Raw genomic sequence first — 20,874 nt, forward strand, 5'->3', positions numbered from 1 at the left:
TATTTTACTAAACAGTGTTTATTCACAAGTTACATTTATATTTTGCACACAATGACCGACTGAACTCCACCTGCCAAGTACTCAAAAGTATTTTATGATAAAAACCAATCAAGTATTATTATTACTACAGAACATGTAGTTCTAAAACATGTAAAATGGCGTTGATCAAAAAATTCAGTGGACATGAAGACAGTAATTTAGGCACATTTCAAGTTTAAATGCAAAGAGGGGGCAGCACAATGTCAAAAGGCAATAAGAAAAGCCGGTAGAGCCCGACACTTCAAGTCCCCAAAGTCACGCAAAGTCAATGCAATATGTGGCTAAATCACAAGTTATGACAATACAGAAAGTGCCATGCTGTATGGCTGCCACTTTGTTATTTCTGGGTCAATTGTCTATTTATGAACTATTCCTAAACGAAGACTTCTTACTGCATTTAAAAGAAGATAAGGAAGGATATGAAGAAATAAGATGAAGGACTTTTGGCAAAGTTTATTTTCTGTTTAATCAAATATACTGTACACATCTTCTGTTCATGGTGTGGCTTCTTTAAAACTGATGCTAGTAAAAACTTGTATTACGAGTTATAAAATCATAAACATCTGAGTGTTTTGCAGGGGTTTTCTTTGTTGATTTCATCCTGTAGATAAAACAGGAGGCAGTACAATGCTACAAACTTTGCTGGTACAGTCACACAAACAATGCAGTCATACAAATTACAATTACTCAAGTAACTAATGACATTAAAAACACGGCTTTCTCGTTTTTGTGTTTTGAGTTGAAATATCAAACACTTAAAGTAGGCTTCTGAATATTCTAACAGTTACCTTTTCAAGGATTTTTTTTACCTTAAAAAACCTATAAAACATAATAAATATAGTAAAAATGTTTCATTTGCTCTGATTTGGATAGATTTCCTGCAACTTCAGATCTGCCAGCCAATTACTGCATTTCATCTAACATTGGGCCAAAGGCCATAAAGAGGAGCGTGCATGAGATGGCTCCAACTGAACATTTTTTAAGCCGCTATCAACTACGCTATGTCAACCAGTTACAAATATTCTTTTGTATGTTTTTCCCAATATAGACCAATCAAGTTATTGATTAGGGAGTTATCGAGAAATGTAGAATAGAATATATGGTATTAAGGTTAACGTATGTGTAGAAAAGGCTCCAAAGTTGTGTTGGTGTTCAGTACTTTCAGTTGTTGGGTGTAGATGACGAGGGGAGGAGGGGCCATTAAAAGTAGTTGTGGGACGGTTTCGGCGTGCCCTGTTGTGTTAGTGTGCGTAAATGACGATGAGTGTTGTCCACAGTACTGTTTGTTATGTTGTTCCTTAATAATTATTATTAAGGTGTTAAGCTGTAGTTCATGTGGATGAATGTTTGTGAGGTTACGAGTGAGATGTTTAGTGTTTCGCTAACCTGATTACCGGAAGTAGCATGTCTGTGGCGTGTCAGAATAAGAGCATCGGCTGCCTCTATGTTTATTGTTTATGTATGCATAGTTGACTTTATATTCATGTATTGTGTTCATTTCTCTTGTAGGAAGACCACACATACACCCAGACCATTAAGAGAAGGAATTAATAAGGTAAAATATCAACTCAGCTCCTCATTTCTGGACACTGGACCTTTGGCCTTGAGTGGTGTTCTGGCCGACACACCAGGGTGAACCTAGTGATAAACTAAAGAACTAGTGCCAACACTGATTTACCTTTCACTCTCCACTACAGTATGTGTGCATGAGTATAGAAATACAATTGGTGTGTGTGTTAACTAAGAGGTGGCGGTAGTGGTGGTTGTGGTGGCAGAGAGGGGTCCATGTCGGCCTTGCTGCGTTTGGCTGGCAGTGTGTTGTCGTGAGCTTTGCGTATGTGTCTGTACAGGTCCCCTGATTGTGTGTAGCTCCGGTAGCAGTAGCGACACTCATAAGGACGTTCACGTGTGTGCACGATGGCGTGGCGCCTTAATGTGTATGTACATGAGAAAGTCTTTCCACATACTCCACATGTGGGGACGTCCTCCACAAAGTTCCCCATAGTGTCCTGAAAGTCCTCGAAGTAGGCAGGATGCTCTGAATGCTGCTGGGCTGAGGATGGAGGAACCAAGGGGAAGGAGGAAGTGTCCTGCGAGGAAGGGCCGGCACCAGAGGACGAAGAAGAGGGAGAGAGGGGAAAGGAGTAGTCATTTGAATGAGAGGCCAATTGTGAAATGCCCTGGGGATGGGAGGAGAGAAACTGAGGGCTGTGCAGCTCATCTTCTTCCTCATACTCATCGTCTACTTCCATAACTGGTTCCCTCTCTCTGCTTTCCTCTTTCTCCTCCTCTAGCTCTTCATCAGATATAACAATGGCCTCCACTTTTATGTTCACATTCTCTCCATCATTGTCGTCTGTCCTCATTCTGCCCATAAGAGGTTGAGATCTTTCCTTTATAGTGGTGGGTGAAGCTTCCATATTCCCCTCAGTTCTTCTAAGGGTTTGTGTCTGAGGAGCCAGGTGGAAGTCCGAGCTTTGGCATTGAAGCGACATAGTGCTCTGGATTCGAATCTGGGGGAGTGTACGCTGTGGTGGTGAGTGTGTTCGGTTGTGTGATGATAGTGCTGATGCTTGGATAAAATTGACCATCTGTTGTCCTCTGCCTGATGCACATCTGTGGTCAGCCTCTGAGGATTTCCTCCCAGAGATATCACAGGCCAGTCGGGGTTCGTCTTGTTGGAGGCTGGTGGAGAAGCTAGTTCCTGACTGGGAATAAGAAACCACTGACCGACTGCTAGCCTGGCTCACTGGCACCAGGGAGGAAGAAGACGAGGAGGGCTGCTGGTTACTGCTGTTGATGATAGAAGAAGGACAGAAAGAAAGATATACTGTAAACAATGGAGAAATGCACCGAATGTCAGCCGCTGGTGTAAACAGTCCGGTTGTCAGCAGCTTTGACTTGTATATTACATTTTTATGGTGAAATGACACAGCTAGACATGGACATCACTTTAACAAAAGATATTCTGTAACTCGGTGCAGTTAATCAAAAATATTTGTGGATGCTGTACATTTTGGGGAAAAATCTCAATTGGCAGGTTGAATAATAAGCCACAAAAGTGCAATCCGTGGATCTCCATTTTTTAATAACAACAAATCAGTAAAAAGGTATTACAGTACACTCAGGAACTCCTTTAAAAAAAAGTCTAGGAAGATACAATGGACTCATACCTGTAAGTTTCAGTGGTGCTGCAAGGGCTGCAGAGTGCAGACCCATCACCATGACCTCCAGACCCCGTCCCGGTGTGACCTGCTTGGGCAGGCTGGCCTGTTATGTGGCCCTGAATCATTTTTCTGGTTGGTGCCAAAGGAGGGGCATCCATGCCTGGCTGTGTGGTATCAGCGATGTCAGGGCTCAGAGGAGTCTGAACTTGTGCTTCTGATGACCCCGCCCCAGGCCTACTCTCAGACTTTACAGATTGACTCCTCTCTGCCATTATACACACCGAGTATGGTGCTGCCATGACGACTGGATCCAAGAGATCTGCTGCCATGGCCATCACTGGCTCAGCTCCACCATCACCGCCACCCTCCCTCCCTGTCTCTATTGCCCTTCTCGCTCCAGTGCTTTCTTCAGAGCGAGTGCTGTCAGCCTCAGCCAGAGGCCCCCGTCGCTGCAGTCGTTTCTTGCAGACCCTTACAACCTCATTCATATGCAGAAAGCTTGCAGCTGCCAATATGTCCTCCACTGGTAGAGACTCGCCCAGCTGTAGCACACCTTCATAGACAAAGTCCAAGAGCAATCCAAATGCAGCAGCCGTGACAATGTCGCTGTCGAGTGTGACAGAGCTATTGCTGCTGTTTCCACCAATGGCGCTTGGAGAATCTGAGTAGAACATGTGGAAGAAAGGTGAGCAAGAGGCCAAAACAGCCCTGTGTGCCAGGAAACGGGATGAGCCCACTATAACGGTGCAGTCACAGAGGAAGCCCCGCTGGCGCTGAGAACGTAGAGCTGACAGCAGCTGCTGAGAATGCCGAGGGAACTCCATCACCTTAACATAAAAGAAAATAAATAATGAGAGAAAGCAAAGACATAAGACTCAGTTCATCCAAATTCCAGATACACGTTTCCCCCCTTATCACCAAGGGTATATAACCATGTAGAAAATGTATGCATTATTTTGAAAAATGTATAACATAAATAATATATATTTGCTAAATGCACTGTTTTCTGAGAGTGTTCTTACTTTGAAACTATTAAACTGTTTTAAATTCAGTTTCCTTTCAAATTAAGAATTTAAATATGCACATGTTGGTCATCAGGGCATAAAACCAATGATTGCTTGATGTTTAAAAATTCAAGACTTACAATGGCATAACCGTGAATACTGGAGAAAAAAGTTAAATTAAAAAAGCCAATCAAATAAAAGTCGAAACGAATCATAGGTTCGGAAAGTCATAACCCCTATCTTCCTCTGTGAAGAGATCTTTGAGGGCACTCAAGTTTCCTGTACACTGGGCCAAAGTAAAGGACTTATAACTGGTTGTTTTACTTAATCTGTTGTAAGCTGTTAAAGGTGTCCTATTATGCTATAATGAGGCATGCCACAATGGGTGACCAAGCAGATCACCCATTGTGGCATGCCTCATCTCCCTCTATTTCAGCCCTGGTCCTGAAGTGCTGATTCTGTGACTGTCGCTTAATATTTGAGCTGAGCTGAAGCTGGCCACGACCCTTTGGAGACCCTTTGGAGTGCATGCAACTCTCTGTCTGAAGGCAGATGTTTCTAACTGAGATACTCAGCTAAACGCTGCCGTGATTAAACGCCATATTATGTTCAAAACCACATCAAGCATTATTTCTGAAACACTTGTCAGTGTTTACCACTACAACAGTAACATTATAGGTATTATAACAGCTTTACCCTAAGTCCCTCCTGCACACATCCTGCTGAATACACAGACACAGAGCTGCCTACTCAAGGGGATTCAGCCATGGATGTATAATAAGAACAGCTCTCGACTGAATATTGGAGATGATAAGTTGGGACCTGTCACGTGGGTGGGATGTTGCCAGGAGTTCAATGTAAAGCCAGCCCACATTTTGGTTATGATGTCATATCGGCAGCAAATCTGGATCAGGTCGTTTGGACCCTGGTTTTTAGAGATGTGGGTAAGGTAGGGTGACCAGATTTGAGGTGGCGAAAAAGAGGACACTTGCGATTGTTGGGGAGTGGGGGGAAGCGCTAGTCAATTTAAGTACACGCTTAATGGTCCCAACAGTGAAAACCGGGCGTTTTCATGAATTTATAAAACCCCCCACTTGCGATTGTTGGGGGGTGGGGGAAGCGCCAGTCAATTTTTAATGGTCCCAACAGTGAAAACCGGGCGTTTTCATGAATTTATAAACCCCCCCGGACGCTCAGGACATGACGTAAAAAGAGGACATGTCCGGGCAAAAGAGGACGTTTGGTCACCCTAGGTAAGGAGGAAAAGAGAAAGGGTTGTATTTTCTCCTTACACACCGGGGACACATATTTATGTATAAAAGACAGCAAAAAGTGCATTTTGCACAATAGGGGACCTTTAAGTTAACCTCGCCATCAATGTAAACAAATGTTCTGCTAGTAAACCAATAAAACATCAACATTTATAGATAATTATTATGTTTGGCACATGTTGTGAAACAAACATTTCAACATAAAGAAGAAGGACACGTACATAAGGTAATGTTGATGATTATGGACAGTTGAGTCATCACTTAACGCATCTAACGCACAGACTGTATAAGATCTAACGTAACGTTTCCATGGCGACCTGCCCGAGGTCTCCAGTGCACTGGGAGCTTCCTCTTCGTTTTGTTACATTATAAAGACCACAGCCAATGGCATGCAGATGAGAAAAACGAACAAGGCAAACAGCACGAAATGAATCATAGAAACCCCATATTTTCCGAAATTGCGATATTTTTCCACCAAAAATGTTGCAGCTCTAGCTGAACTGTGCTAACATTAGTTAGCCAACTAAGCCCAGCCTCTGTATGAAATCCAGCACCGGTAGTCACAGCAAACGCATTGTTTTTGTTTTGATAAATCAGCACGAGTTATAAGTTACCGTAAAAGGACAGCATGCATTTGGGGCTAAGTTTTTAACGTGGATATTATGAATATTTTCTTACCTGCAGCTGCTGTCTGATGTTTTTCTTTCAGGACAAAATGCAGCTTTTCTTCTGTGGTGCCTCCCGGACACCGGAGCTCCGCCCGCCCGTCACAGCGCCACCTTGAAGCGAATAACGACAATATCAGGAAGTGGGACGCTGCATGTTTGTTTACATGAGTTTACTGACAACAGGTGTGAGCCTCTATGACGTTTCGCTGAATTAAACTCAGAACAATTGGTGGTGGAATATCCGGCAGGTTCAACTAATGGTCTGAATATCTTAGCTGCCTGAACTTAAATGGACAGTAGTGGAGTAGGAGGCGGAAGAAAAGGAGGCAGAGGAGGCAGAGGAAGGAGAGGAAATCGTGGGGGAGAGGTGAGAGATTGAACCTCTACAAATTAGGGGGGAGGGGGAGGGGGAGGGACACTCCGGCACTCTTCAACAAACATGGAGAAGGCCACAACGTCTCAGAGCGTACGGTAGAGAGTCCCTTGGTTGGTAAAAGAAAAAGCAGTAGCTCAATCATTTGGAGATGGTTCGGATACAAATTGTCAGACGAGCAACAAAACCAAGCTATATGTAGGGAGTGCCATAAGCACATTGCAGCCAGTGGTGGAAGCACTACGAATCTTTTTCATCACTTAAAAACGTGGCACAAAGTGCAATATGAAGAGTGTGTGAAACTGCGCGCTGCAGAAGCCACAGGCACAAGCCGTCCCCAACCCGACAAAGCTCCAGCCCCAAAACAAAGCTCACTGCAAGCTTCATTTCCCCGCTGTGTGCCGTATCAGAAGAAAAGCGACAAGTGGCGTGCAATAACAAAGGCGGTGTCCTTTCACATTGCCAAAGACATGGTCCCTGTTGCAACAGTGGAACAGGTCGGGGTCAAAGAGCTAATTAAAAAGCTGGACCCGAGACACGAACTTCCCAGTCGAAACTATTTTGCACGAGAAGCACTGCCGCAAATGTATAGTGAAGTCACACAGAACGTTGCAGGCCGGCTCGCTAACGTCACCCATTTTGCGTTGACCAGCGATATGTGGTCAAGCAGGACGTGTGAGCCTTATATGAGCGTGACAGTTCACTTCATGCAAGACTGGGAGATGAAAACAGCTTGTCTCCAAACAAGGCTAATTTTATTTAAGATATGTTATTTATTTAAATGTGCACCTTACGGAGCTTTGTTATACAGTGTTTATGTTTACATTTTATAGTGAGTTTTCAATGAAACTACTCGTATTTGGCTTTGACTTTGACTGAGCATTTCATTTCACAGCTCTCACTTTGCGGAAAAAATATCGGGATATATATCGTATATCGATATTCAACCTAAATATATCGGGATATGACTTTTGGTCCATATCGCCCAGCCCTACTTTAAATTACTAATATTCATAGTTATTTTGATTTTAAAAAAAAATTGATATATGTTCAGTGTTACTATAATTGAATTGCCCTGTATAAATGTAACCTGGGTTGATTAGTAGCTTTGTTGGAAATATGATTACATACTCCCAACTACCCACTACTAGCTGGAACCTTAGCTATGACTGATGCCTTGTCCCTTTCCAGGGCAGAGATGTCCGTCTGTCTAAATCCTTGTCCTATGCTCTTCGCCATGGAGCCAACAATATGGGTCTTCAAATAAACTCAGGTGAGCTGTGTCCCTTCTCTCATAACATTTCTGACACAACTTTAATGTATCAAATGTGAACTTAAGATGTATTTTTCCATTAAGCATTTCAAAATCAAAAATCAAAACCTCAGACTGGTTTGAACAGACTTAACAAACAGGAATGCTGAACAAAGACTAATTAAAAAATGTGACAGTTGTCATTGTATTTAAGGCTTCATCTTTTTATGATAAATCATGCCCACTGAATGGGTTAATCACACATGCTTTACATGTAGTCTATCTATTTGGAGTAAGAGCCATAGTAAAGTTCGTTATCCTCAAATCTGACCCTCATAGATGGCTTCATGTTTGTGGATGATCTCCTGGCTCACATGCAGTTCAGCTCATACTCACTGGAAGACGTGGAAAGAGTAGTGGCCACAAATGACAAGCAGCGCTTTAAACTTCGTCAGCTGGAGGACGGCCGCCTCCAAATTCGAGCAAGTCAGGGGCATTCAGTACAAGTATGGGCTATTTTATTTAATGAGCAAACCTGCATGCTACGATGTTGTTTCCCCCCTGGGTAAATGCTGTATTCATCAATATTCAATTTACACCAGAATTGCTTTTAGATAGATTTAGTGGACCACCTAACTTCAATTTACTTTATTTTAGATGGAAAATTAACTCTGGGAGATCCCTTAACAGCTTAAAACACAATCCCATTTTGTTCCTCAGAGTGCATACAAATGTTATAAACCAATTTTTACCTTCAAAATAAAAAAGTAAACCTAATTTTCAGATGACAGATGCTGTTAGTCCTCTGATAGCCTAACAGGAAATATATAATTAGAATCCTATCAAATCAGGTTAGGTAAGGGTTCAAAAAGACATTGGAGAATAGCATAACTCTGTTGCTGAAATACATCTTCACTTTAATTACATTTTACTTAGTTTGATTTTGTTATTTTTTTCTTGTTTGTTGCAAAGCTAAATAGGTCAGCAGAACATGAGATGAATACAAACCCTCATTGGCCTTGGCCTGCCATCTAAATAATTAAATTTGCCAAACATTGTTGTTTCTAAATATTATATCTTAATCTGGTCAAAAGACCAATTTTAAACGCTGTGCAACACTGGTTGCATTACTGTGGGCAGGTAATGGATTTGGAGCTGAAACCGGTCCTGGCTGGTTCTCCAGACTGCCCTGCTGAGGCCGTTCATGGCTCCTATCTCCGCAACTGGAGCTCCATTCAGCAGCAGGGCCTGAGCCGCATGAGGAGGACACACATCCACCTGGCACCCGGCCTGCCTGGGGCGGACGGTGTCATCAGTGGTAAAGTGTGTGTGTGTGTGTGTGTGTGTGTGTGTGTGTTGGTGTGTTACTCAGCTATTGTATGTTAAATTGACTTATATGATATTACATGTATTCTGACAAACACTGAGTACCATTCCTTAATCATATCATATCATATAATATATTTGGCTGGGGTAATCTGTTAATAAATGTTAGCTTTGCTGCTATCAATCATACCGTCAGTTTATTATGTAATTTGTCTGCAGATGTTCTTGTTTATTTTAACTCTAGTCTTATTTTTAACCTATGTACCTCATATTATTTATTTATGTTATTTTCTATAAGCTACTTATAGGTTTCTTGCCCTTCTACTGCTGCAACACCTGTATTTTCCAGCTCGGGGTCAATGAAGGTCTATCTTAATCTCAATCTTAATTTCCCCACCAGGCATGAGGACAGACTGATCTTGCTGTGTATATTGACATTCCCAAAGCTCTTGCTGGTAAGCTCCACTATTAATGATTGCTAGTAACCACTATGCTTGATGCAGTCTCTATGTTTTGCCAATAAACCCTCTTACATGTGTTTTTTGTGTGTATACGCAGACGGTATTGAGTTTTTCTGGTCAGATAACGGTGTGCTGCTGACTGCAGGCGATGCAGAGGGAAAACTTATCCCTAAATACTTCAGCCGAGCCTTGAGACTGAGACCTACAAGTAAGAAAAAGTAACTCCATTTGACCAAACACATTTCATTTGAATATTTTAAAAATATTTGTGCAAGGGCCATTAACTTCACTAAAGTCACTTTCCTCCTGTGTTACAGGGAGTATCCTACCACTGCAGTAGCATCATAGCATACTGTTGTGTGGTTTGTCACTTGACTTAGAATGGAAAAGCAGAGGATACAGACACTGTGGTTTAATGTAACAGACTTCTGTAACTGTCTATTGAGATATACACAGCATGTGAGGCGAGATAAATGGTTAGAAGCTTCCTGTGGAAAAAACAGCAGAAATGACCCCAATATGATGCAACCATGAGGAGTAAAGACAACACAGAATGAAAAATGAACTGCTGTATTTATTTAATAAATGTTTATTTGTGAAGAAAATTACTATTAGCATGTGTTATACTACATTTTGTTTTTAATTCTTGGCATTGATAATGTGGTTGCTCGCAATAAGACTGCAGCTCTTTACAAAGCAAGGCTTTCTATCCTGAGCGACAGGAAGTCTGGAAGCTGCAAAGTGAAACAGGAAAGTATTTGCTAGCTGATGCAACGGTTAATTTTACATTTCCGTCAGTTTGGTTTTCAAGCCTGCTGAGAATGGTTCTGATGTCCAGCAGTTTTAACCAGCCTGAAGTAAAGTCAGCATTAGCAACACTTTGAGTCTTGAACTGTCTGAACATGTTGTCCGTCCACTGTCTGTGAATGTGTGGAAAATAGGATATATAAAAAGATAGATTGATAAACAAAAGATCGGAAACTTATTTAGTTTTTAGTTTTTTTTTTTACAGTTTTTATGTTTTTCTATTCCACAAAGTTTTTTACTGTTGAAGCACACAGAAGACCTTTTGTGGGATTCTTTTTGTGATTTAGTTAAAGAGCATCGTGGCCACCGGTCAGCTTGTGGAAAAGCTCCTCATTGAGCGTGTCGCTCTTCGAACGACTGCGTGTCGACATGAAAATGTAGCCTCCAATAAACTCGTGAACGATTTTGCAGTCGGCGGTCACGCAGGCGAAAGCAATGTTGATGTTGCCTTCAAATTCTATGGCCACCTAAAGGAGCCAGAAACATATAGAGTAAATACAAGATTAGATATAGGATTCCTTCAATATGCAAGCTGATTAAGGACAACATATTGCCTGGAAACAAAAGTGTGAGATCTTGCATACTGTAGACAGCAATATTTTCACCTGTCGTATGTCCCAGTTGACATTCCACTGCTTCATGTTGTTGTAGCGCCAGGTTTTCACCACATCCCCCACAGCCAGGTCGATGCGGATCAGGCGGTTCGGAGCAATGCCCAATACCTCGTCCTTACGACTGCCCTTAAACCTATTTAGCAAAAACATCTTAATCTTCTTTTCTATCAAAATGTTGCTGATTAAAAGGTCAAACTTTAAACCTCCCAAACTTTGTGAGAATTCAATAACTTGCTAGATCATTTCTGTGTTTTCGACCCTTTCAATCCTATTGACAATACTATTATTGATAGTGAATTGAGCCTATGGACAAACATACTGGTCCCAGAACTTTTAGACAGGAGTTTAAATCTTAATTTATACCAAGGGAAGATTATAGATTTTATTTGCCGTTTAAACTGAGGAGTTTAAGGAAGCGTTTTATGTTGTGCTTTCATGGTCTTAAATTGATGCTAACAGGCATTTAACAAATTCTGATACGTTTTAAATTGAACTTTACCTGACAACGACGTATGAGAGCCCAAAGTCTGGCAGGGCTTGCCAGATCTGCAGGAAGCGCATCACTGCATCTGTCAGTGAGAGCTGAGCCACGTTCTGGTATGCATCCAGGATACGAGGAGTCAGCTGGAGCAGCAGGCACAGGGCAAAGGTCAGACGTTATTATATTTCTGCTGTCTCACACACAAAATGGGCAGGAGTTTCAGCTGCGTAATAGTTGAATTTTCTCAATTCACTGTAGGCTACTGCTGTCCAGAAATTAAAGGAATACATCCATTGCCTAATTTAACTTAACATGATAAGAACACATGCATTCCCGCTAAACCCTTACTTTTTAAAACACTTCCACATAAACAGTTCTGGCTGGACAAGCATGCAAGTGTGAGAGAAAAGGCATTTGTTTATTAATTAGCATCCATTTGCTGTTGTTTAACTCTCCCCATTAACTTAAATTAGATTCTTCCCTTACCAGGAAGGTAAATCATTTGTTCTTCAAGGTTAAAATTAGCACTTGGTGAGTAATTTTTATACAAATTATAATTTTGGTGGTAAAGTACTGTCATCCTGTACATTAGATTAATCAATAATAGATTGGGTTTATGATCGAATAGGTACTCAGCTGTAGCTACCTGCTGAGAAAATGAGAGTTCTACATTTGCTATTTCTTTTTTGTGGCTATGTCGTAGTTCCACCTCTCCTGTACCTGTTTGGCTTTGTACTTCTTATGGTAGCGTGGAGACACCAGACTGTGAGGATTGATGCTTTCATCGTTAGCATGTGCGTTGCCATGGGAACCTGAGCTGGTCTTCTGCATAGCCAGGAAGGAGCGGATGTTCTCGATTTCACTCTGGAAACTGCTGTCGGCCAGACTTTTGCCTTTGGAGGCCAGTCGGCATCCAGCCATCCACTGAGCATACTGCTGCTCCTGGAGGGCAAGACATAACCACACAGAGTGCAGAGAGAGAGTTAGGTGGAGAGTGACAGATTACATATAATTAGGATTACGTATGAGACAAGATAACATTCAGAAAAATGTGCAATTTGATTATTGTTACATTGTCAGGGACACCCTGTGTGTGTGTGTGTGTGTGTGTGTGTGTGTGTGTGTGTGTGTGTGTGTGTGTGTGTGTGTGTGTGTGTGTGTGTGTGTGTGTGTGTGTGTGTGTGTGTGTGTGTGTGTGTGTGTGTGTGTGTGTGTGTGTGTGTGTGTGTGTGTGTGTGTGTGTGTGTGTGTCCTTACATTGTCACAGCGCAGATAGACCTCGTTCATGCCCTCAGGTGCTGGTATCAGTAGTCTAATTAAGAACTTCTGTGCTGTCACGTTAACGTCCGGAGCCACCTCACATCCTGTGTGCGTATAAATATCAAACCGCTGCCCAATACTGAAATGTAACATTTACAGGATTGAAATAGAATTGAAGCCGACCACTTGGTCAGACTTCCGTGACATTTCGAGTTTATTGCCCCCACCTGAACCTGCTGAGTCATACTAACAGCTCATTTTTCTGTATTTATAGGATTACCCAGTTCAGTTTTCACAGATGGAGGATGAAAACAGACTTGAGAGAAGCACCTTCACTTTTTATCATAGGAGGAAATTTCTGTGTTTGTTTATATGTTGATGTTTCCGTGTAATCATGACTTTGAACTGCAGTATGTGATTAAGCAGTGATGTTAAAAAGAGGTGTATAAACCGATTGCTAAAGTACGTCTGCTACTTCATCAGTCACTAATCTGTAGATACATCTTGATAACTGATGATACATTATTGGTGACATTATAGCAACAACATATCCTAACAATATAAAAACAGAATTAGATATTCAGTACCTTTGAGGTTAATTTGTTGAATGGGCTCTCCAATGCTTTCCTCTTTGCTCTTGAAATAAGAGATTGAGGTATCCTGAAATTTGAACCAGTACTGCTTATATCCCTTCAGAGTCAGCCTCTTTGGCCTGAAACAAAGATACACATTGCTCATGCTATATACTCACACCGATTAGAAAAGGAAAACAAGACTATGTTTTCACTATTTCAACACACATATAACATCTAATACAAAAGAGGCAATTGTAAAGAAAATAAATAAATGTACAGCAGTGCATTAAGGGACTTGAACGGTTGAGATTGAAACATCTACAAACACAAAAAAAACCTATCAAGGCTCGGCCAACAGATGTTTGAAAATGTCTCTCACCTGAATATCTTCAGATAGTCATTGAGTTCTGGTGCAGTCATGTTTTCCTGGATGAAAGACAAAGATTTTTTTTTCCAATATTACAAAAAAACTCTTCTCTTGCTTTCTTATTACATGTATTGTTTTGTGAATTGTTTATGTTCTTTCTATATGTTTTGACAAGTTTAAAACAAACAATTTAAATCAACATGTCTGACCAGCATCTCAGAGGCGGAGCTGCTTTCTCCCTCCATCTTGACCTCCAGGGACTGCAGGGCAGACTCCAAGTCGTCCATGGCTGCATTCGAGCTCAGCGTCTGGGGCTCCGACTCAGACACCTTACTGATGTGGTACTGCAGGAGAGGACAGCAGAGGAGGAATGTCACTAAGTACATTTACTTAGTTATTGAACTTAAGTAAAAAATGTTATAGGACAATAAAGCCCTTTGACTCTTTGAGTGTTTCTTCTCATAACTAACCCTAACCCTTCTTCTTCTTCATCTTCTCCACATTTGAGGGAAATGTACTACTTTACTACAGCAACAAATACTTTACAAGTTTTCACTGAAAAGAAGCGTTTGGCTTCAAGGCCAGATCTTTTGATAGTTGTTTATATCCCTTTTTCCTAAAAGAAAATGTAAATTCCAATATTTTTAATATTTGCTGTATATCTGCATTGGATAGAAGAGTGAACTCAATGAAATGTGATTTACTTTTGTTTTTATTCTTTTATTCATTTAATTATTTTCTTTTATGTATTGAATTGAATAATTGATAGAAATGAAATGATTATTAATAAATATACAGTATGTCATTCACAATATATGCATGTGCACATGGCAACATTTAATTCCTGTAATGTGTGACATTTAAAGATTTCCATGAAGGAAATGCCCACTTCCTTAATTGTATTTTTAATGAGTCTGCCTTTTGACACACACATTTTGCTTTACAGTAGCAGTGTTTTCTACCTGTAGAGCTCCAAACAACATCATCTCCTCCTCGGTGCAGTCGATGTCCTCCAGCAGGATGGCCCAGCGTGCCTGCTCATACAGCTGGGTCAGACGCACAACATCGTACTGCACAGCCAGAGAAAATACGATTCAAACCAAGAGTGGAATCGAATGACATACACACACTGCATCCATAAAAACAACATTTACACACACACACACACACACACACACACACACACACACACACACACACACACACACACACACACACACACACACACACACACACACACACACACACACACACACACACACACACCTTAGCATCTATATCATAGAAGGCAAAATATTTGAAGCGAAGCCAGACTCTGTCATTTTCTTGGATGCCCTGCTGCATGAGACAACGGGATGAGTCCAACCACCTGGAAGGGAAAGAAAAGAAGTATATGAACAAGTCAATTTGAGTGATTTCCAAATCAATGAACCAAAACATTTTGGTAAAAAAATGGTTTCCTTTTCTCAAAGGCTGGAGATTTTTCACTCGAGAAGAGGAAAATGTCTGAGAAATTATGAAATAATGTAATGTAATAAATGTAAATGCAATCAACTGACGAATAATTACAAGCAATTTCAGAAGACTAATTAACCATAAGAACTCCAAAGTGGCCATGAAATGGACGACTATGATGTTCTAATACTAACTGTACCCTTTCCAGTGTTTGACTTTTTGGTGAGCAGTACTACAGGGCCTGTTGTAAAGCAGTAGTGTATCTGGCCGAGAGTGACATCTGGGTCAATATTCTTATTCTCAAGGTCTTTGTAAAGGACCATGAAGTTATGTAATATATTCACAGACTGCCGTTGGTCTTGAAAAAGCTTTCCAAACAGATATGTCTGTATGCGTACCTGCCGTTGATGTGGGCCTTGTCTACCACGCTGGCTGGTCGGTACTGCTTGGTTATGACCTCGGGGGCAGGGGGAGGCTGGGTGACTGACAGCATCTTGTATATGGCCTCCATCTGAGGTGAATCGGCAAAGTGAGCAGGCATGCCATTATACAGACAGGGCCGGGAGGCTGTAAAGCAAGAGTCAAAGGGTATAGTCAAATTTGAAAGGGTGGTTCGATTGTAGAGTTGAATAAAACAGTCTGACATCTGTAATATATGGCTCTGTGCACAAATTGTGTTGAACTCTGAACCTGAAACTCCTACTAAAGCACCATTGTGTATTTTAAACCAAACATCCCGCAGAGGGGCGTATGAGGACAGATGTCGTATACCTTTTGAAATCATTGTAGTGGAAAGAACAATCTCCATTCTTCTTTAGGAAATTCCATTCGGGAGATGTAGAATATTTATATTTCGCCAAAAAAAACCATCTATCATTTAAATTGAATAATTAAAAACTTTTTTTTATAACAAATGAGAAACAATCAATATTCTATTTGTTTTTATAATGTAAATTGCGCATTTCAGGATTGCAGTTTGAAGTGTACCTGAGGAGAGAGGCACCCCTGTCAGGTCGTAAATATCCTCAACCGAATCTTTATCTTTTTTCTTCTTTTTCTCCTCAACAGGTCGTAGGAACGAGTGCTCCTCGGGATGACGGATATCTGTGTAGGTAAAACAGAGCAGATGAAGGCAAAATTAATTATTTTTATTAAAAAGAGGGACTAAACTCATAAATATAAAAAATGCTAGCAAGAAGCTTTTAGATATCGGTGAAAAAAGGTTGAATTGGCTATTTTTTGGCAAAATTACAAACAGTAACTGACTCTGTGGCGCAACGGTATTCATTCATTTCACAACTATTAAAAATGCCATCAAGACGCTTTTAGACACTGGTCAAAACATAGGAACTACAAAGGAGAGAAAAATGTATGTCCTCCCATGTCACTATATCTTGTGATTAGAACATCTCCCGTCCAATCATGCTATTTCGATAAACCTTCACATCACGTCCGGGTCAATAATCACTAAAGGTTGACTTGGGAGGTTTTTGGAAAAGTGCAAAAACCATTGAATGAATCGGTGGCGCAATGGTAAGGCGTCTGACTCCAAATCAGAAAGTTGCGTATTCAAATCACGTCCGGGTCAATAATCATGTGTCATCAAAGGCTGTGCACTCTCATTTCAAGACTCAAATATTGGACTAAACTCACATCTATACAAGATACTTTTCATCTTTGTGGTGAAACAGTAGGCCCTCTTAGAATTAGAACATCTCTCGTCCAATTATGCTACTTTGATATATCTTCTGCCCCCTCACTAAAGGTTGAGTTGGCAGTTTTTTGGCAAAATTACAACCAGTAACTGACTCTGTGGCGCAACGGTAGCGCGCCCGGATTCCAGATCAGAAGGTTGCGTGTTCAAATCATGTCAAGGTCAATATTTCTGTTTCATCAAAGGATGCAGATTCTCATTTCAAGTCTCAAATAAGAACCTCGATTGACAACTATAAAAAATGCTATCAAGATGCTTTTCACCTTTGTGGTGAAACAGTAGGCACTGTAAGGATTAGAATATCTCTCGTCCAATCATGCTACTTCGATATAGGTTCTGGCGCCTCACTAAAGGTTGAATTGCCAGGTTTTTGCAAAATTACAAGCAGTAACTACCTCTGTGGCGCAACGGTAGCGCGGTGGACTCCCATTTCAAGACTCAAATGAGGGATTCAATTCACAACTATTAAAAATGCCAAGAAGCTTTTAGACACTAGTCAAAACATAGGAACTACAAAGGAGAGAAAAATGTATGTCCTCCCATGTCACTATATCTTCTGGCCCCTAACTAAAGGTTGAGATGCCAGTTTTTTGGCAAAATTACAAGGAGTGAATGACTCTGTGGAGCAACGGTGACACATCTGACTCCAGATCAGAAGGTTGCGTGTTCAAATCACGTCAGGGCCAATATTCATGTGTCATCACAGGGTGTGGACTCCCATTTCAAGACTCAAATAAGGGACTAATCTCACAACTATAAAAGATGCTTTTCATCTTTGTGGTGAAACAGATTCTCATTTCAAGTCTCATTTCAAGTCTCAAATAAGAACCTCAATTGACAACTATAAAAAATGCTATCAAGATGCTTTTCATCATTGTGGTGAAACAGTAGGCCCTTTTAGGATTAGAACATCTCCCGTCCAATCATGCTACTTTGATATATCTTCTGCCCCCTCACTAAAGGTTGAGTTGGCAGTTTTTGGGCAAATTTACTACCAGGAACTGACTCTGTGGCGCAACGGTAGCGCGTCTGACTCCAGATCAGAAGGTTGCGTGTTCAAATCACGTCAGGGTCAATAATCATGTCTCATCAAAGGGTGTGGACTCTCATTTCAAGACTCAAATAAGGCCCTCAATTGATAATAAGGCCCCATAGGGGCTTGGCCTGGGAACTGGAAGGTCACCAGTTCAAGTCCCCGAAAGACCAAGTGCCACCGTGGTGTCCCTGAGCAAGACACTGGTTACCTACACTGCTCCCCGGGCGCCGTACATAATGGCAGCCCACTGCTCCTAACACTAGGATGGGTCAAATGCAGAGACCGCATTTTGTTGTCTCAAATAAGGCCCTCAATTGACAACTATAAAAGATGCTTTTCATCTTTGTGGTGAAACAGTAGGCCCTTTTAGGATTAGAACATCTCTCGTCCAATCATGCTACTTCGATATGGGTTCTGGCGCCTCACTAAAGGTTGAATTGCCAGGTTTTTGCAAAATTACAACCAGTAACTACCTCTGTGGCGCAACGGTAGCGCGGTGGACTCCCATTCCAAGACTCAAATGAGGGATTCAATTCACAACTATTAAAAATGCCAAGAAGCTTTTAGACACTAGTCAAAACATAGGAACTACAAAGGAGAGAAAAATGTATGTCCTCCCATGTCACTATATCTTCTGGCCCCTAACTAAAGGTTGAGATGCCAGTTTTTTGGCAAAATTACAAGGAGTGAATGACTCTGTGGAGCAACGGTAGCGCGTCTGACTCCAGATCAGAAGGTTGCGTGTTCAAATCACGTCAGGGTCAATAATCATGTCTCATCAAAGGGTGTGGACTCTCATTTCAAGACTCAAATAAGGCCCTCAATTGACAACTATAAAAGATGCTTTTCATCTTTGTGGTGAAACAGTAGGCCCTTTTAGGATTAGAACATCTCCCGTCCAATCATGCTACTTTGATATATCTTCTGCCCCCTCACTAAAGGTTGAGTTGGCATTTTTTTGGTAAAATTACAACCAGTAACTGACTCTGTGGCGCAACGGTAGCGCGTCTGACTCCAGATCAGAAGGTTGCGTGTTCAAATCACGTCAGGGTCAATATTTCTGTTTCATCAAAGGATGCAGATTCTGATTTCAAGTCTCAAATAAGGCCCTCGATTGACAACTATAAAATTGCTATCAAGATGCTTTTGACCTTTGTGGTGAAACAGTAGGCACTGTAAGGATTAGAACATCTCCCGTCCAATCATGCTACTTCGATATAGTTTCTGGCCCCTCACTAAAGGTTGACTTGGGAGGTTTTTGGAAAAGTACAAAAACCATTGAATGACTCTGTGGCGCAATGGTAAGGCGTCTGACTCCAAATCAGAAAGTTGAGTGTTCAAATCACGTCAGGGTCAATAATCATGTCTCATCAAAGGCTGTGGACTCTCATTTCAAGACTCAAATATTGGACTAAACTCACATCTATAAAAGATACTTTTCACCTTTGTGGTGAAACAGAAGGCACTTTTAAGATTATAACATCTCTCGTCCAATCATGCTACTTCTATATACCTTCTGGCCCCTCTCTAAAGGTTAATTGCCAGGTTTTTGCAAAAATACAAGCAGTAACTGACTCTGTTGCGCAACGGTAGCGCGTCTGACTCCAGATCAGAAGGTTGCGTGTTCAAATCACGTCAGGGTCAATAATCATGTCTCATCAAAGGGTGTGGACTCTCATTTCAAGACTCAAATAAGGCCCTCAATTGACAACTATAAAAGATGCTTTTCATCTTTGTGGTGAAACAGTAGGCCCTTTTAGGATTAGAACATCTCCCGTCCAATCATGCTACTTTGATATATCTTCTGCCCCCTCACTAAAGGGCGGTGGTGGTGAAGTCCATAGGGGCTTGGCCTGGGAACTGGAAGGTCACCAGTTCAAGTCCCCGAAAGACCAAGTGCCACCGTGGTGTCCCTGAGCAAGACACTGGTTACCTACACTGCTCCCCGGGCGCCGTACATAATGGCAGCCCACTGCTCCTAACACTAGGATGGGTCAAATGCAGAGACCGCATTTTGTTGTCCTAGTACTTGTACTCTGTGCAATGACAATAAAGTTGAATCTTTCATCTTTCTTTCATCTTTCATAAAGGTTGAGTTGGCAGTTTTTGGGCAAAATTACAACCAGGAACTGACTCTGTGGCGCAACGGTAGCGCGTCTGACTCCAGATCAGAAGGTTGCGTGTTCAAATCACGTCAGGGTCAATAATCATGTCTCATCAAAGGCTGTGGACTCTCATTTCAAGACTCAAATAAGGACTAATCTCACAACTATAAAAGATGCTTTTCATCTTTGTGGTGAAACAGTAGGCCCTCTTAGGATTAGAACATCTCCCGTCCAATCATGCTACTTTGATATATCTTCTGCCCCCTCACTAAAGGTTGAGTTGGCATTTTTTGGGTAAAATTACAACCAGTAACTGACTCTGTGGCGCAACGGTAGCGCGTCTGACTCCAGATCAGAAGGTTGCGTGTTCAAATCACGTCAGGGTCAATATTTCTGTTTCTTTTCAAGATCAAATCCCTCTGAAAAAAAAAAAGTTTTTCAAAAAGGCCCTTTTTATTAAAACCCCCCTTATTTAAAATTTTTTCCCCCCTTCAAAGGGGGCTTTGAACCTTTGGGGGGGGGTTTTGTAAAACCCATAGGGGCCCCAAAAACGGGTTAAAGGGGGTTAAAAAGGCCCCCATCTCCACGGGGTCCAAACCCTTTTTGGCCAATTTCCGGAATAAAAAATTTTTTTCCCTTTTTTTCATTTTTAAAAGGTTTGATTGGGGAGTTTTTGGGAAAAAAAAAAACCAAAAAGACTCTGTGGGCAAGGAGCGCTGACCCAAATCAGAAGGTTCGTGTTAAAATCACGTAGGGTCAAAAAAACATGCCAAATCAAAGGGTGTGGCTCTCATTTCAAGACTCAATAAGGGCTTTCAACAAAAAAGAGCTTTTCATTTTTGTGTGAAACTGGGGCCCTTTTAGGTTTTTGAACTCCCCCGTCCAATCATGCATTTTAT

General features: G+C 41.4%; 3 protein-coding genes and 6 non-coding genes across 9 annotated transcripts in view; 7 read left to right on the forward strand and 2 right to left on the reverse strand.

Annotated features, from left to right (window-relative positions):
- Window positions 1-6,616, reverse strand: zbtb3 (zinc finger and BTB domain containing 3). Its single transcript, XM_063876019.1, has 3 exons — window positions 6,160-6,616; window positions 3,213-4,033; window positions 1-2,832 (listed from the first exon to the last, which is right to left on the reverse strand). Exons 2-3 carry the CDS (start codon window positions 4,028-4,030, stop codon window positions 1,776-1,778), a joined length of 1,875 nt encoding a protein of 624 aa, XP_063732089.1. The 5' UTR covers window positions 4,031-4,033; window positions 6,160-6,616; the 3' UTR covers window positions 1-1,775.
- On the forward strand, window positions 6,263-10,169 carry trpt1 (tRNA phosphotransferase 1). The gene is given in 7 exon segments (XM_063876021.1): window positions 6,263-6,516; window positions 7,714-7,795; window positions 8,114-8,280; window positions 8,915-9,101; window positions 9,508-9,555; window positions 9,659-9,769; window positions 9,879-10,169. Coding segments are annotated over 7 exon segments (696 nt in total). The 5' UTR covers window positions 6,263-6,438; the 3' UTR covers window positions 9,902-10,169.
- fermt3b (FERM domain containing kindlin 3b) overlaps window positions 10,135-20,874 on the reverse strand; it is a 24,729-nt gene continuing 13,989 nt past the window's right edge. The window contains exons 4-15 of the mRNA XM_063876018.1: window positions 16,108-16,224; window positions 15,519-15,687; window positions 14,932-15,034; window positions 14,628-14,735; window positions 13,875-14,009; window positions 13,678-13,724; window positions 13,311-13,435; window positions 12,721-12,827; window positions 12,184-12,405; window positions 11,482-11,606; window positions 10,974-11,115; window positions 10,135-10,835 (exon numbers count right to left, since the gene is read on the reverse strand). Of these exons, the coding sequence (XP_063732088.1) occupies window positions 10,656-10,835; window positions 10,974-11,115; window positions 11,482-11,606; window positions 12,184-12,405; window positions 12,721-12,827; window positions 13,311-13,435; window positions 13,678-13,724; window positions 13,875-14,009; window positions 14,628-14,735; window positions 14,932-15,034; window positions 15,519-15,687; window positions 16,108-16,224 (1,580 nt within the window). The 3' untranslated portion in view covers window positions 10,135-10,655. The remainder of the gene's footprint in view (window positions 10,836-10,973; window positions 11,116-11,481; window positions 11,607-12,183; window positions 12,406-12,720; window positions 12,828-13,310; window positions 13,436-13,677; window positions 13,725-13,874; window positions 14,010-14,627; window positions 14,736-14,931; window positions 15,035-15,518; window positions 15,688-16,107; window positions 16,225-20,874) is intronic.
- trnaw-cca (transfer RNA tryptophan (anticodon CCA)) lies at window positions 17,838-17,909 on the forward strand. Its single transcript has one exon. It is a non-coding gene; the product is annotated as a tRNA-Trp (tRNA).
- Window positions 18,563-18,634, forward strand: trnaw-cca (transfer RNA tryptophan (anticodon CCA)). The gene has a single exon. It is a non-coding gene; the product is annotated as a tRNA-Trp (tRNA).
- On the forward strand, window positions 18,853-18,924 carry trnaw-cca (transfer RNA tryptophan (anticodon CCA)). Its single transcript has one exon. It is a non-coding gene; the product is annotated as a tRNA-Trp (tRNA).
- Window positions 19,443-19,514, forward strand: trnaw-cca (transfer RNA tryptophan (anticodon CCA)). The gene has a single exon. It is a non-coding gene; the product is annotated as a tRNA-Trp (tRNA).
- Window positions 20,002-20,073, forward strand: trnaw-cca (transfer RNA tryptophan (anticodon CCA)). The gene has a single exon. It is a non-coding gene; the product is annotated as a tRNA-Trp (tRNA).
- On the forward strand, window positions 20,291-20,362 carry trnaw-cca (transfer RNA tryptophan (anticodon CCA)). The gene has a single exon. It is a non-coding gene; the product is annotated as a tRNA-Trp (tRNA).

Source organism: Eleginops maclovinus, chromosome 23, assembly GCF_036324505.1.
Source record: "Eleginops maclovinus isolate JMC-PN-2008 ecotype Puerto Natales chromosome 23, JC_Emac_rtc_rv5, whole genome shotgun sequence".
Taxonomy (NCBI): Eukaryota; Metazoa; Chordata; class Actinopteri; order Perciformes; family Eleginopidae; genus Eleginops; species Eleginops maclovinus.

Excerpts from the sequence above, each read along its gene's own strand:
- zbtb3 (XM_063876019.1), bottom strand. The coding sequence starts at position 4,030 with ATGGAGTTCCCTCGGCATTCTCAGCAGCTGCTGTCAGCTCTACGTTCT. Across the intron at positions 2,833-3,212 it reads AGCACCACTGAAACTTACAG|CAGTAACCAGCAGCCCTCCT; the intron begins GTATGAGTCCAT and ends TATCATCAACAG.